The sequence below is a fragment of the Carcharodon carcharias genome (assembly GCF_017639515.1).
Source record: "Carcharodon carcharias isolate sCarCar2 chromosome 24 unlocalized genomic scaffold, sCarCar2.pri SUPER_24_unloc_2, whole genome shotgun sequence".
NCBI lineage: Eukaryota > Metazoa > Chordata > Chondrichthyes > Lamniformes > Lamnidae > Carcharodon > Carcharodon carcharias.
Genome location: NW_024470595.1, coordinates 866,173 through 879,977, shown reverse-complemented (window position 1 = coordinate 879,977; position 13,805 = coordinate 866,173). Strand labels below are relative to the sequence as shown.

The window sequence follows — 13,805 nt, the reverse complement described above, 5'->3', positions numbered from 1 at the left end:
AAGTTAATGTTGTTGCTGTGGTTATGTATCTTTTATGTTTTAATTATTGTCGTTAATGATGAAGTGACGAGAGTATCTGAACCGCCATTGTGGATAACCATTAGGAAACGGCTGTTACTGGCCAGGGTCACCGATTCCTTCCTAACCTGGTTAATAATCTTAGAGACCATGGGAAAGGGAGCAACAGTTCAGACCTTGTGAGTGTGAGAATAAAACAGGACTAACAGGAAGAGTCCCAATCATACAGCTCAGAGGCAAGAAAGAAGCAGAGAGTTCCTATTTACTGTCTAGTGTCATCCCCAAGACACCAGGGAAGAACAACCCAGGATGTGGAAACAGGAAAATCCTGTTCAGCTCCCTTGACCCATTTAATAAGGAAAGTACCCGAGTCAGGACTTGCGCAGGATCCTAACACGCATCTCCTCACAAACGTCCCATTTCTGACCATCTGGAGACAGGAAGATTTGGGCCCATGGAATTTACAAAAGAATATTTCAATACAAAATAAGAAACTCTGAAATCAAAATAAGACATTATTAAAATAAAGGAGGGCAAAGTTCAAATCTCTCTGTGGAGAAGCTGGATTATCTTTTCAGGTCTAGAGAAGGTTCAGGGCCCTGAACTGTTAACCCGAACTTCTCCACAGATGTTTCAGGATCAGCCTGTCCAGCATTTTCAGATTTCTTTCTTTTTTTTATGTTTGTATTTCGCCCCCTTCTTTTTGGCTTTTATTTCCTGTGAAGCTATCAGCTTAGTTTTTATTGATATTTGTGTTCGTTTTATTCAGTCATGTAAACCTGAGAAATTGACAGAAATGGTGCTTAATGTCTAGTAAAGGATAACATGGTAAATTTACAACAATCCAATGAGTGAAGCAATATCGTTATTATTTCTCTCTTCTACTCATTTCTCAATATAAAATGTGGAACTATAGAGCATAATTAACAGACAGAAACTATTTGCTTACATTGCATATTGTGGCTGATTTTGTAACACTGACAGTAAATGTGAATCTGAGCCACTCTGTTACAGTTCTCGATGCCGGGCAGTAGATGTCCCCACACTCGGGAACAATGAAGTTTATATTGTTTCATAGTTTGCCATGGTGAGATTTGAACTCTTGATCTTGGGGTTACAAGCCCAGTACCATAACCACTTGGCTATTTAGGCCAAGCAATGTTTACAGCTCAGAGAAGAACACAACACAATAATTGTTCACATTGTATTGGGCAGGGGGAATTTGGGAATAATAGGGAAGAAGACTAGCTCTAGGTCCATTAAACAGGAGACACAACACACAATAATTGTTCAGATCTGGCAAAGAGAAATCGCGGCTGTAGCACATGTTTCTTACTGATCTCTATTGAGAAGGAGCTGGGCGGCAGTGCCATTTTCTTGTGGTCTCAGCTCTTCTAAGAGAGATGTGATGATGCTGAGAAGAGCCTCCAAGCTCTGAACTGAGTAAGTTACGTATTTTTATTTGCATCTTTTTGAGCATTGCTTTCTTTGCTTTCGCCGATTTCGCATGGCCTTGACCAAACATGGGGGTTGGGGGGAAGTGGTTGGTCTGGCAACAACTCATCCAAGAATCATGTCTGCAGCCGCAGAAAGGCCGGCCGTCTCCCTGAACTACAGAATCCCGAATTATTGCACCTCCTCACCCCCGGACAGCTGAACAATCCGTGGTACCATGGGTTTGGCTCTGGCTGCACTCCCCAGTTGATCTGTCATTCTCACCAGTATTCAGGGCTGAATAAATGTTGTAAAGCGAGATGCACTGAGGGGATTAGTGCACTACTGGCCTTGTCCTCCTTGACAGCCTGGAACTCACCCTTTCCCATGAGGAAAGATTGGATAGGCTGGTGTTGCTTTCTTTGGCACAGAGGACACTAAGTGACCATTTATTTGCGGTGTTGACATTGATGAGGGTAGAGCTGGAGTGGATCGGGAGGACCTATTCTGTATAGTTGCAGACAGGGTCACACAGGAATGTTAATTACACAATTAATAGCCAGGTAAGTAGCACAATGAATGAGAGGCTGCTAACTCAGTTTATCACCATCACAATGTATTCACTAGATCACTGATTATCAAATTATAGTTTAGAACAGTGTCTGATATTGCTGCAGATTGGGGAGATTCAGTTATTATGAACCATTCAGGAATCTAATTAATCAATTCTTTAGTCTGTCTCTGTAATACTGTTCTTTGGAGAAGAGGTTTGTCTTGGGATTTAGCCCATAACGGGGGATAGTAAATCGGCCGGGTTTTTTGGACTCGGCCTGATTCTCTTTTTCATTGTTTGTTGCTTTTCCCGATGAAGTGTCAATCCCTGGTGCTCTTTGTCTGTTCCTGCGGATACAACACATCCCAGCCACTCTAATACAAGAAGATATGTCGAGCTCCCTGGTGTCTGCATAAACATTTACCCCCCAACTTGATCCTCTGGTGAGAAACTGGCATTAGAAATCAGCAGCCTCACAGAAAACGTACAATTTCCATTTCAAGAATGTGAAACACCAGTTTTACACCCGAGTGACAAGTTCCACCCACTTCCCACCTGTGGCTGTTGCTGGTGAAGTCACCATAATTGTCGACTCAAATTACCCTGAGATGGAGCTGTTGGGGCAGCTTCTTGAATGATCGATGTGACTGTTTGATACAACTTAGCGGAATACTCGGGCAATGCAGAGGCCGTAAAAATGACAGATAATCACATTGGAGAGGGTCTGCAGTCAGAAACAGACAAGGCCAGATAGTTTCCTTCCCAGAAACATGGACAGATTAATGATCACTAGCAATAGCTTCTTTTTAAAAATCTAGCTTCTGTTAAACTGAATTGAAATTCTCAAACTGTCATCTGAATTTATGTTCTCTGGGTTATCAGCATAACACCTACATTGTTAGTCCAGGAACATAACCCAATACACAATCCTCCTCTGATAGTTGAAATCTACTCCATTAAATGGGTCACTTATCTCATTGCAATTCTTGGGCTGTGAGCGTTAGTTGGGTGTCAGTGACAGTATCAGAAAAGCATGTAAAAGCTTTTACAAAGTGTGTTTTTTTTTGTCCCTGTTACCTGTTCTTTCCACTGTATCGGTGTTAAACTCTCATTACTGAATGGTGGTTATGTTGACATTTTTGAGTTGATTCCTACATTAAACTTACATTAAATCTTATCTCTCTGTCCCTTCAGCTGTCAGTGTGGCCCCAGGAGATATCTAATACCAGATCATATTTTTTGTGTGAACCTGTTGTTCGAATCTGGTCATTACTGATTTCAAATTATTGGTTCCCATTCCTTGATTTTTTGAAGTCTGATGAACACAGTGAAACTTCACCATTTATTGTACCACAGTGAGGGGAGAATAAACAAACTGTATATGATGGGAAATGTAAAATAAATTATGAAATAATGGCATGTACAACAGGTCCATCAGTATCTGGAAAATAATATCAATCCAACAAAGTTACATCTTAAGGAACCTGACCCAGAACATCAAACTATCTTCTCTCTGTTTAAATGCTGGTGATCCTGCTCTGTGTTTAGACCACAATCCATGCATTAGGCCCGCAGAGGTTCCGGCTGTGGGTCCCTACATGGATCCTGTTCATTTACTGCAGTGTAGTTTCCACTGGGGCACTGAACTTCCACAACTTGTTACTCTTTGAGCAGGTGGGTGAATTTACCAGGTCAACTTCTTTATTTGACACACTCCAGTCCTCTTTGTCATTCCAGCTGTTTAGAAACTCATCCTTCAGTGTGTAAATTACAGCAATATCAATCGGGCAGAGTCTAAATTCAACACATTGTTTCAACAACTGATGATTTCTTAATTAGGGACGACCGAAAATCATTGATACTTTCAGTCCAATCCCTCGGTTACAGAATCCGCTCGAACCTCCCCAATAGGATACGCTCTCTGGGACACCCCATGCAGTGCATGTTTGTCTCTATTGAACAGTGGGATCTATCCCAGCTGAACAGACCCTGTACCCACCCTGAACCCACACAGGTTCACTTCCCATCAGGGTAACTGGGCAGTGATAATGAGCGGGAGCCCAAGGGGCTTTACCCCCAAACCCAGGAGTACTGAGTGTAATTGTCAAAGCCCCACTGCAGCCCAGACTGATCCCCACCCTGGGCCCTCCCTGTCTGTACATTTCCCCAGGGCCCCATTGGGGAACATTCAACCCCGGATATCCTGCAGAAGCTGCGCCTGTGGGGCAGGGCGGCTGAGTCTCGTGTCCCTGTTGCTGGGCCTCTGACGTCACAATGGGAGATGACGCTCACTCAGCTCGAACTGGAAACTGGGAAACGGCCAATAGGATTAAAACCTGGAGCGCGGCCGGTTAAAGGGGAGGGACAGAAACTGGGTTACAAATGTTCCTATAATGAGAACAGGAATGTTTATAAATCCAAAGGTCCACATTTCACACTCAGTCCAGATCTGGTTCCCTGCAGCGACTTCAGCTGATTTCCTCCATTGAAACTGAACTGATTGACAGGCAGCCTGAAAGAGATTAAAGATTAAAGAGGAATAAACAGATTGAACAACACTGTCAATAACAGGGAGTTAATGGGCCAAATCTCCTGCACTTGGGTCATCAGAGACCAGACATATGGGTGAAGATGGGCAGCTGGTCCCTGTCATGTCCTGACTCACGGGCCTACGTGGGAATTGCCCCAGAGGTTTAAATTTCCAGTGGGCAATACCCCTGCTGCCCGGGACCCTGTGTGAATGTCTCTGAATCTGAGTTAGAATCAGAGACTTGGGACAAATCCACAGGACTTACCTGGGTAGTTACCCAGGAAATGTTAGACTGTAAAACCTGGTCTAATACCTGGGTAACTCCACAACCGAGTTCCCCAATCACCCACCCCCAGCCCCCACTGACCATCATACTACACCCACACTACCCGATTAACCCCTCCAACCACTCCCACCAACCCGACTCCCTCCTGACCCTCCCAACTCTGTCCTTGACCAAATCTGACTAAACCCCCAGCTTTACAGCCCCACCCAACAACGCCGCTGACCCAGCCTCATTAGCCGTCAACCTGACCGCATTAACCCCCCAACCCCGCTGACCCCACCACTCTCCCCTGACCCGACTAGACTCTGCTCGGATGGAGATCCCCGGGGCGGGGGGGGGGTGGGTGGGTGTCACTGCTGAGGGTCCCGGGAGGAAAATGAAGCAGTATCAGTTTGGGAGAATCTTGTTGAGCAGCGGCAATCCGCTTTTCATTGCGGTTGTTTGATAGATTCAGGACAATTTATATTTTAAAATCCCATTTATATTTTAATTATTACGCTAAAAATTAACACAAACACTCACTCGATCAGATTCAGAGTCCTGCAGGTCGGGACGAGGCGGCGGAGAGTGGGGACTGATTGGTCTGTGAGGGAGTTTAATCCCAGGTTCAGGTCCGTCAGTGACCGGTTTGTACTGAGAGCGGAGGCGAGATCCTCGACACAAGAATCAGTGAGACTGTTACCATATAGACTAAGGATCAGCGGGAGAAAAATAACAGGAATCAGGGTAAATCCACAGTGTTTTGATGAAAACTATTAATAATAATTTCCAGTAAAAGACATTCCAAAAGCACAACATCCATTTATAAGGAAAAAGAAAACACTATTAATGCTGCAAATTAAATATAAATGTAATATACTGGAAATACTCAGAAGATCAGGCAAGTATTTGTGAAGAGAGAAACAGAGTTAAACATAGAAAAACAGAAACTAGGTACAAGAACAGGCCATTCGGCCCTTCGAGCCTGCTCCACCATTCATTATGATCATGGCTGATCATCCAACTCAATAGCCTGCTCCCGCTTTCTCCCCATATCCTTTGATCCCTTTCACCAAAAGAGCTATATCTAACTTCTTCTTCAAAACATACAATGCTTTGGCCTCTACTGCTTTCTGTGGTAGCGAATTCCACAGGCTCACCTCTCTCTGAGTGAAGAAATTTCTCCTCATCTCAGTCCAAAATGGTCTACCCCGTATCCTCAGCCTGTGACCCCTGGTTCTGGGCTTCTCCTCCATCGGGAATATCCTTCTTGCATCTACCCTTCTCGTCCTGTTAGAATTTTATATTTCTCTATGAGATCCCCCATCATTCTTCTGAACTCCAGTGAAAATAATCCGAACCAACTCAATCTCTCCTCACCTATCAGTCCCTCCATCCCAGGAATCAGTCCGGTAAACCCTCGCTGCACTCCGTCTATAGCAAGAACATCCTTCCTCAGGTAAGGAGACCAAAAATGCACACAATATCCCAGGTGTGGTCTCACCAAGGCCCTATATTATTGCAGCAAGACATCCCTGCTCCTGTACTCGAATCCTCTCACTACGAAGGCCAAAATATCATTCGGCTTATTTGCCGCCTGCTGCACCTGGATGCTTACCTTCAGCGACTGGTGTACGAGGACACACAGGTCTCATTGGGCATTCCCCTCTCTCAATTTATAGCCATTCTGATAATAATCTGCCTTGCTGTTTTTGCTACCAAAGTGGATAACCTCACATTTCTCCACATTATACTGCATCTGCCAAGCATTTGCCCACTCACTCAGCTTGTTGCAATCACACTGAAATATCTCTGCATCCTCCTCACAGATCACCCTCCCACCCAGCTTTGTGTCATTTGCAAATTTGGAGATATTACATTTAGTTCCCTCATTTAAATGATTAATATATATTGCAAATAGCTGTGATCCCAGCACCGATCCCTGCGGTACCCCACTAGTCACTGCCTGCCATTCGGAAAAAGACCTGTTCATTCCCCTATTCTTTGTTTTATGTCATTCAACCAGTTTTCGATCCATCTCAAATCACTACCCCGCTATAATTTTACACGCTAATCTCTTAGGCGGGACTTTGTTGAAAGTCTTCTGAACATCCAAATAAACCACATCCACTGGCTCCCCACTCATCAACTCTACTAGTTACATCCTCGTAAAATTCCAGTACATTTGTGAAGCATGATTTCCCTTTCGTAAATCCATGCTGACTCTGTCCAATTCTGCCACTGTTTCCCAAGTGCTCAGCTATTAAATCTTTTGTAATGGACTCTAGAATTTTCTCCGCTACCAACGTCAGACTGACATTAGCTCCCCTCCAATCTGTAGGAACTGTTCCAGAGTCTATAGAATCTCGGAAGATGACCACCAATTCATGCACTGTTTCTCGGGCTACTTCCTTAAGTACTTTGGGATGGAGATTATCAGACCCTGGGGATTTATCGGCCTTCAATTCCATCAATTTACCCAAGACCATTTCCCTACTAATGCTGATTTCTTTCAGTTCCTCCCATTCACTAAATCCTATGCTCCCCAACATTTCTAGTATGTTATTTGTGTCCTCCTTTGTGAAGACATAACCAAAGTATGTATTTAGTTGTTTGGCCACTTCTTTGTTCCCCATTATAAATTGCCCTGTTTTTGACTGTGAGGGACTTACATTTGTCTTCACTAATTTTTTTTCTCTTCACATACCTATAGAAACTTTTACAGTCAGTTTTTACATGCCCCACAAGCTTACTCTCGTACTTTATTTTCCTCTTCTTAATCAATCCTTTGGCCCTCCTTTATTGAATTCTAAACTGCTCCCAATACTCAGGTCTGTTGTTTTCTCTGGCCAATTTGTATGCCTTTTCCTTGGATCTAATGCTACTTCTAATTTCTCTTGTAAGTCATGGTTTGGCCACCTTTCCTGTTTTACTTCCGCGCACGACAGGAACAATTGTTGCAGTTCACCCAAACGCTCTTTGAATGTTTGCCATTGCTTATCCACCAAAACCCGTTTAAGTAACATTTTCCCAATACATCATAGCTATCTCGCCTCCTCCTGTGCCGTAACTTTTCTATTGTTCTATGCTTCTCATGAACGGGCACAGAAGAGCCTCTGGGGTCCACAAAACAATGCTTCTTTATCCATCACTGGTCACAGATTGTAGTCTGAAGAACGTGTTGGAATAAGAGCAGAATAACTAGGAGTAGGAGTAGGCCATTCAGCCCCAAAGCCTTCTCCGTCATTTGATAAGATGATGGCTGATCTGACTCTGGCCTGAACTCTCCTTTCCTGTCGGTCTGCCGTAACCCTCGATTCTCTTGTCAATCAAAAATCTGCCTTAACTCAGCCTTGAATATATTCAACAGCCCAGCCTCTATTCGCCTCTTGGGAAGAGAATTCCACACACTAACTAAATTTCTTCTCTTCTCCGTCTTAAATGGGGACGCCTATTTTTTTTTTTGAAACAGTGTCCCTGAGTTCTACTCCCAAACGATGAAAGAACCTCTCAGCATACACCCTGTCAAGTCCCCTCAGCGTCTTGTATGTCCAATAAGATCAAAACCTTTCCCCTTTCACCCCAAAGCCATGTCCTCTCGTGTTTAGCTCTCCTAATCTAAGTGGAAAGAGCCTTCTCGCATTTACTCTCTCTATACCCCTCATAATTTTGTAAACTTCTATCAAATCTCCCCTCATTCTTCTATGCTCCAAGGAATAAAGTCCTAACCTGTTTAATCTTTCTCTGTAATTCAACTCCTTAAGACCCGGCAATATCCTAGTAAATCTTCACTGCACTCTCTCAATCTTACTGATATCCTTCCTGTAGTTAGGCGACCAGAACTGCACACAATACTCCAAAGTTGGCCTCACCAATGTCTTATATAACCTCAACATAACATCCCAACTGCTATACTCAATACTTGGACTTATGAAGGCCAGTATGCTAAAAGCTTTCTTTACAACCTTGTCTACCTGTGACGCCACTTTTCGGGAATTATGTATCTGAACTCCCTTTGTTCCTCCGCACTCCTCAGTGCCCTACCATTTACTGTGTATGTCCTACCTTGGTTTGACCTTCCAAAATGTAACACCTCACACTTTAAAATTCTCCTTTATTTCTGAGCAATTGTTAGTATTTTTCTCTGTGAAGACAGACACAATGTATTTGTTTAATTTCTCTGCCATTTCCTTATTCCGCATTGTAAATTTTCATGACTTTGCTTGAAATGGACCCACATTTATTTTTACTAATATTTTTCTTTTTACATACCTATAGAAACATTTACAATCAGTTTTTGTTTTTCTTGCTAGTTTACTCTCATATTCTATCTTTTCTTTCTTAATCCCTTTCTATGTCCTCCTCTGCAGATTTCTAAAATGGCCCACTTCTCAGGCTACCCTTTTTTGGCAACTTTATACATCTCTTCCCTTGATCTAATACAATTCTTGATTTCTTTTGCTGGGACACATTGGTTGCTGGGTTTTTGTGCATCAAAGCAATGTATTTTTGTTGTAAACATGTCACATTTCAAAGCCTTGAATGAAAATTGGGTAAAGGCACCACTAAGATTCACACTCGGGATCTTCGGTTTACTAGACAGTCGTTGCAACTGCTTTATCCACAGCATCCACATAAATGCCAGCATACCAATTGTCTTCCTAATCACTTGCTCCACTGCATGCTGACTTTTAGTGATTCATGGACCAGTGTGCCCAGATCCCTCAGTACCATACAGTCTGCAGTCTTTCTCCATTCAGGTAATATACTGCTTTTCAATTCTTACAGCCAAAGAGGACAAATACACATTTTCTCACATTAAACTCCATCTGCCAATTTTTTGCCCATTCGCTTCACCCATCTAAATCCCTTTGTAGACTATTTATGTCCATTTGACAAGTTATTTTCCTACTTTTGCACCATAGGCAAATTTAGCTACCATGCATTCAGTTCCTTCACCCAAGTAATTTACACAGGTATTTGAGGCCCCAGCACTGACATCTGTGTCACTCCACTAGTACCAGTTTGCCAAACCGAAAATGGCCCTTTACCCCAACTCTCTGTTTGCTGTTAGCTAATCAATCGTCTATACATACTAACATGCTATAACCTGTATAACAAATTCTTATCTTGTTATCTTTGTTATCTTTGATGTGACACCTGATCAAATTGCTTTTGGAATTCCAAGTGCACCAAATGTGCAGATTCTCCTTCAACAATTTTTATGTAACTTCCTCAAAGAAATCTAATACATTCGCCCGATGTGATTTTCAATCCTCCTGGCCATCCGAGTCTAGAGAATTTTGGAAGATCAACAACCAATGAACCTACTATGTCTGCAGCCACTTCCTTTAAGACCCTATGATGAAAGTCATCAAGTCAAGGGACTTGTCAACCTTTGGTTCTAATAGTTTCCCTAATAACTTTTCCTTGTAACCCTGGTTGTTTGAAGTTCCTACTTCCTTTTTACCTGTTGATTTTCAACTATTCCTGGGATGTTTCTTGTGTCTTCTACAGTGAAGAGAGACACAAAATACCTGTTCAATGCTTCTGCCATTTCCTCATTTCCCATTATTAATTTCCCAGCCTCAACCTTTAAGGGACCAATGCACACTTCAGTATTCATTTCCTATTTAAATATTTGGAAAATATATTAAACCCATTAACGTCCCAATTGTCAGCGGGTTTTCATGGCCCATCCAACCTTACGTTGGGGGACCAGCCAATCGACCAGGTGACCTTTACATTCTTGATGAAACCTCATCCAAGGGAGGGATGAAATCTCCGTTAGGATTTATAATAAAAATAAATATCTGGGGTCTGTTTTTTTTTGCGAGACCTGCTTTCAGGTGCTTGATTGTGCTGCATGGACAGTTTTACAGCACTTTTGTGCTTTATTTTATTACTTGGAGGTCTGCAGCTCTCTGAAGCATCTGTCTGCCTTCAGGGAGCTCACTGGAAGCCCTCACCAGCACTTACAGTGAGGTCGGTGCTGCCCTCTTCCCTCCCCCAGTGGCAGTGCTGACCCTTTCCCCGGGTACGCTTCAGACTGGCTGCCTCTCAATTGGCCAAGCAGCGTAAGATCATGGTCGCAGGGCTGATCAGGCAGAAGCGCATTTCACATCCGCTCCCAGGCTCCCCGATCGTGCACCCAACAAGGGAAAAATTCAGGCCAGGTTAATGTTTCAGTTTGAGTTTACATTAGAACTGGGAAAAGCAGTGTCTTGACTGGTTTTAAGTGACAGTGAATTGGGAGGGTGGGGGTTACAAAATGGAAGTGCACCAATTATTAACTTGACAAAAGTGGGGAGGATACATGGCCTAAATAGCCAAGTGGTTATGGTACTGGGCTTGTAACCCCAAGATCAAGAGTTCAAATTTCACAAGGACAAACTATGAAACAATGTAACTTCATCTGAATAGGAACAAATAGAAATGGGTTTGTACACAAAAGAGTTACATGGCCTAAATAGCCAAGTGGTTATGGTACTGGGCTTGTAACCCCAAGATCAAGAGTTCAAATCTCATAATGGCAAACAATGTAACTTCATCTGAATAGGAACAGATGGAAACATGTTTGTACTTGAAAAAGTTACAAAACAAGTCACAGGACTCCACACCTTAAACCCATGTCAATTGTGTGTGGACATGATGGGAAAGGAATGGAGTTTGTGATGGGGAGAAAGATAATGGCTGTGAGGTCAGTATACAGTTTTAGCCTTACAGCGTTATATGGTACTAAGGATAACAGTGAACTTGGTCAAAAGGTTTTGCCCACCCAGCCACTGGCAATGCCCAGGCAGCAGCATTGGCTGTCAGAAGCTAACACTAGTAACAGTGCTTAAACATATTGTTAAATATTAAGTTATTCTAAACACAATCTCACACTGTCTCGTGCTTACTTCAGTATCTGTATTTTACAGTCCGATCTTCTCAGAGCTGCAGACAGTCGTTTCACTCCTGAATCTCCCAGTTTGTTATTACCCAGGTTCAGATCTGTCAGTGAGCGATTAAAAACAGAGGCAAGATCCTCAGCACAGGAATCTGTCAGATCGGTGTCCCATAGACTGGGGGGTGGGGGGAGGGTTAGAGAGGGAAAAAATAACAGGAATCAAAATCAGTTTTTTTCAAAGAACGTAACTGATTAAAATAATAATATACAGTGTGAAACATTCAAGAAACACAATTTCAAAACATAAAAGCAATCTATAATTGATGCTGTCGATGTGAAATATAAAGGAATGTTCTGTAAATAGTCAGCCTGGGAGACAGTATCTGTGACGGGACAAACAGAGCCCAGAGTCCCGCAGGCGGGCGCGTGCCTGACCCAAGCAGGCGTGGAATCGTGCGAGATGATGTGGACGAGCGTCCTGACGTCATCGCGCACTCATGCGATATTTCGCTTGGCGGGCACGCGCAAATATTGAAGAGCTCCCGCGGACAATGAAGTGAGAAATTAAACCCATTAACGTCCCAATTGTCAGCGGGTTTTCGTGGCCCATCCAACCTGACGTTGGGGGAGCAGCCAATCGACCAGGCGACCTTTACATTATTGATGAAACCTTATCGAAGGGAGGGATGGAATCTCCGTTAGGATTTATAATAAAAATAAATATCTGGGGCCTGTTTTTTTGTGAGAGCTGCTTTCAGGAGCTTGATAGTGCTGCATGGACAGTTTTGCAGCACTTTTGTGCTTTATTTTATTATTTGGAGGTCTGCAGCTCTCTGAGGCATCTGTCTGCCTTCAGGGAGCTCACTGGAAGCGCTCACCAGCACTTACAGTGAGGTCGGTGCCGCCCTCTTCCCTCCCCCAGTGGCAGTGCTGAGCCTCTCCCCGGGTCCGCTTGACACTGGCTGCCTCTCCATTGGCCAAGCAGCGTAAGATCATGGTCGCGGGGCTGATCGGGCAGAAGCGCATTTCACATCCGCTCCCAGGCTCCCCGATCGTGCACCCGACAAGGGAAAAATTCAGGCCAGGTTAATGTTTCAGTTTGATGAGCTTACATTAGAACTGGGAAAAGCAGTGTCTTGACTGGTTTTAAGTAACAGTAAATTGGGGGGAGGGGGGGTTACAAAATGGAAGTGCACCGATTATTAACGTGACAAAACTGGTGAGGGTACAAAACAAAGTTGGGGGCTTGGCCTAAATAGCCAAGTGGTTATGGTACTGGGCTTGTAACCCCAAGATCAAGAGCTCAAATCTCACAATGGCAAAACTATGAAACAAAGTAACTTCATCTGAATAGGAACAGATGGAAACATATTTTTTCGGCTTACGCCGATGACGTGCTCCTTATGTTTAGTGACCCGGCTGACCTGCGGAGGATGCGCGAGTGCCAGGAGGTCTACTCTGCCGCTTCTTCTGCCAGGATCAACTGGGGTAAATGTTCTGGACTCCTGGTCGGTCAGTGGCAGATGGATCCCCTACCCGAGGAGCTCAGGCCTTTCACCTGGAGCAGGACCAGCCTCCTCTACCTGGGGGTCCATCTCTGCCCCGCTGAGGAATCCTGGCCGGCAAACTGGCAGGAACTGGAGACGAAAGTCACCGCTCGCCTGCGGCGCTGGACAGGACTGCTCCGAGTGCTATCTTACCGAGGTCGAGTTCTGGTCATAAACCAGCTGATCGCCGCCATGTTGTGGTATCGGCTGGTCACTTTGACCCCTCCCCCGGACTTTGTCACAAGAATCCAGAGATTGTTAGTCGACTTCTTCTGGGACAAAAGATTGCACTGGGTCGCTGCCGAGGTTCTGAGTCTCCCGCTTAGGGAGGGTGGTCAGGCGCTAGTGTGCCTACGCACACAGGTGGCGACTTTCCGCCTTCAGACCCTGCAGCGATACCTCTACGTCGAGCCTCCTCCTAGATGGTGTGCCCTGATGACGTATTTCCTCCGTCAGGTGCACGGCCTGAATTATGACGTGCAGCTCCTGTTTATAGAACAGCTGGGCCTCGGTGGCTCCTTGCAGGCGTTGCCCGTCTTTTACCAGGACCTGATCAAAGTCTGGAA

General features: G+C 44.1%; 1 protein-coding gene across 4 annotated transcripts in view; it reads right to left on the bottom strand.

Moving 5' to 3' along the window:
* Window positions 1–3,684: 3,684 nt before the first annotated feature.
* Window positions 3,685–13,805, bottom strand: part of LOC121273521 (NACHT, LRR and PYD domains-containing protein 3-like) — an 82,763-nt gene continuing 72,642 nt past the window's right edge. For 3 of the 4 annotated variants that reach the window (XM_041180702.1, XM_041180701.1, XM_041180704.1), the window contains 3 exons: window positions 11,703–11,867; window positions 5,344–5,511; window positions 3,685–4,517 (listed from right to left, as the gene is read on the bottom strand). In XM_041180702.1, coding sequence (XP_041036636.1) covers window positions 4,415–4,517; window positions 5,344–5,511; window positions 11,703–11,867 — 436 coding nt within the window. In that variant the 3' untranslated portion in view covers window positions 3,685–4,414. Of the gene's footprint in view, window positions 4,518–5,343; window positions 5,512–8,916; window positions 8,945–11,702; window positions 11,868–13,805 lie in introns of those variants that run through there. The other variant, XM_041180703.1, reaches the window with a different exon arrangement.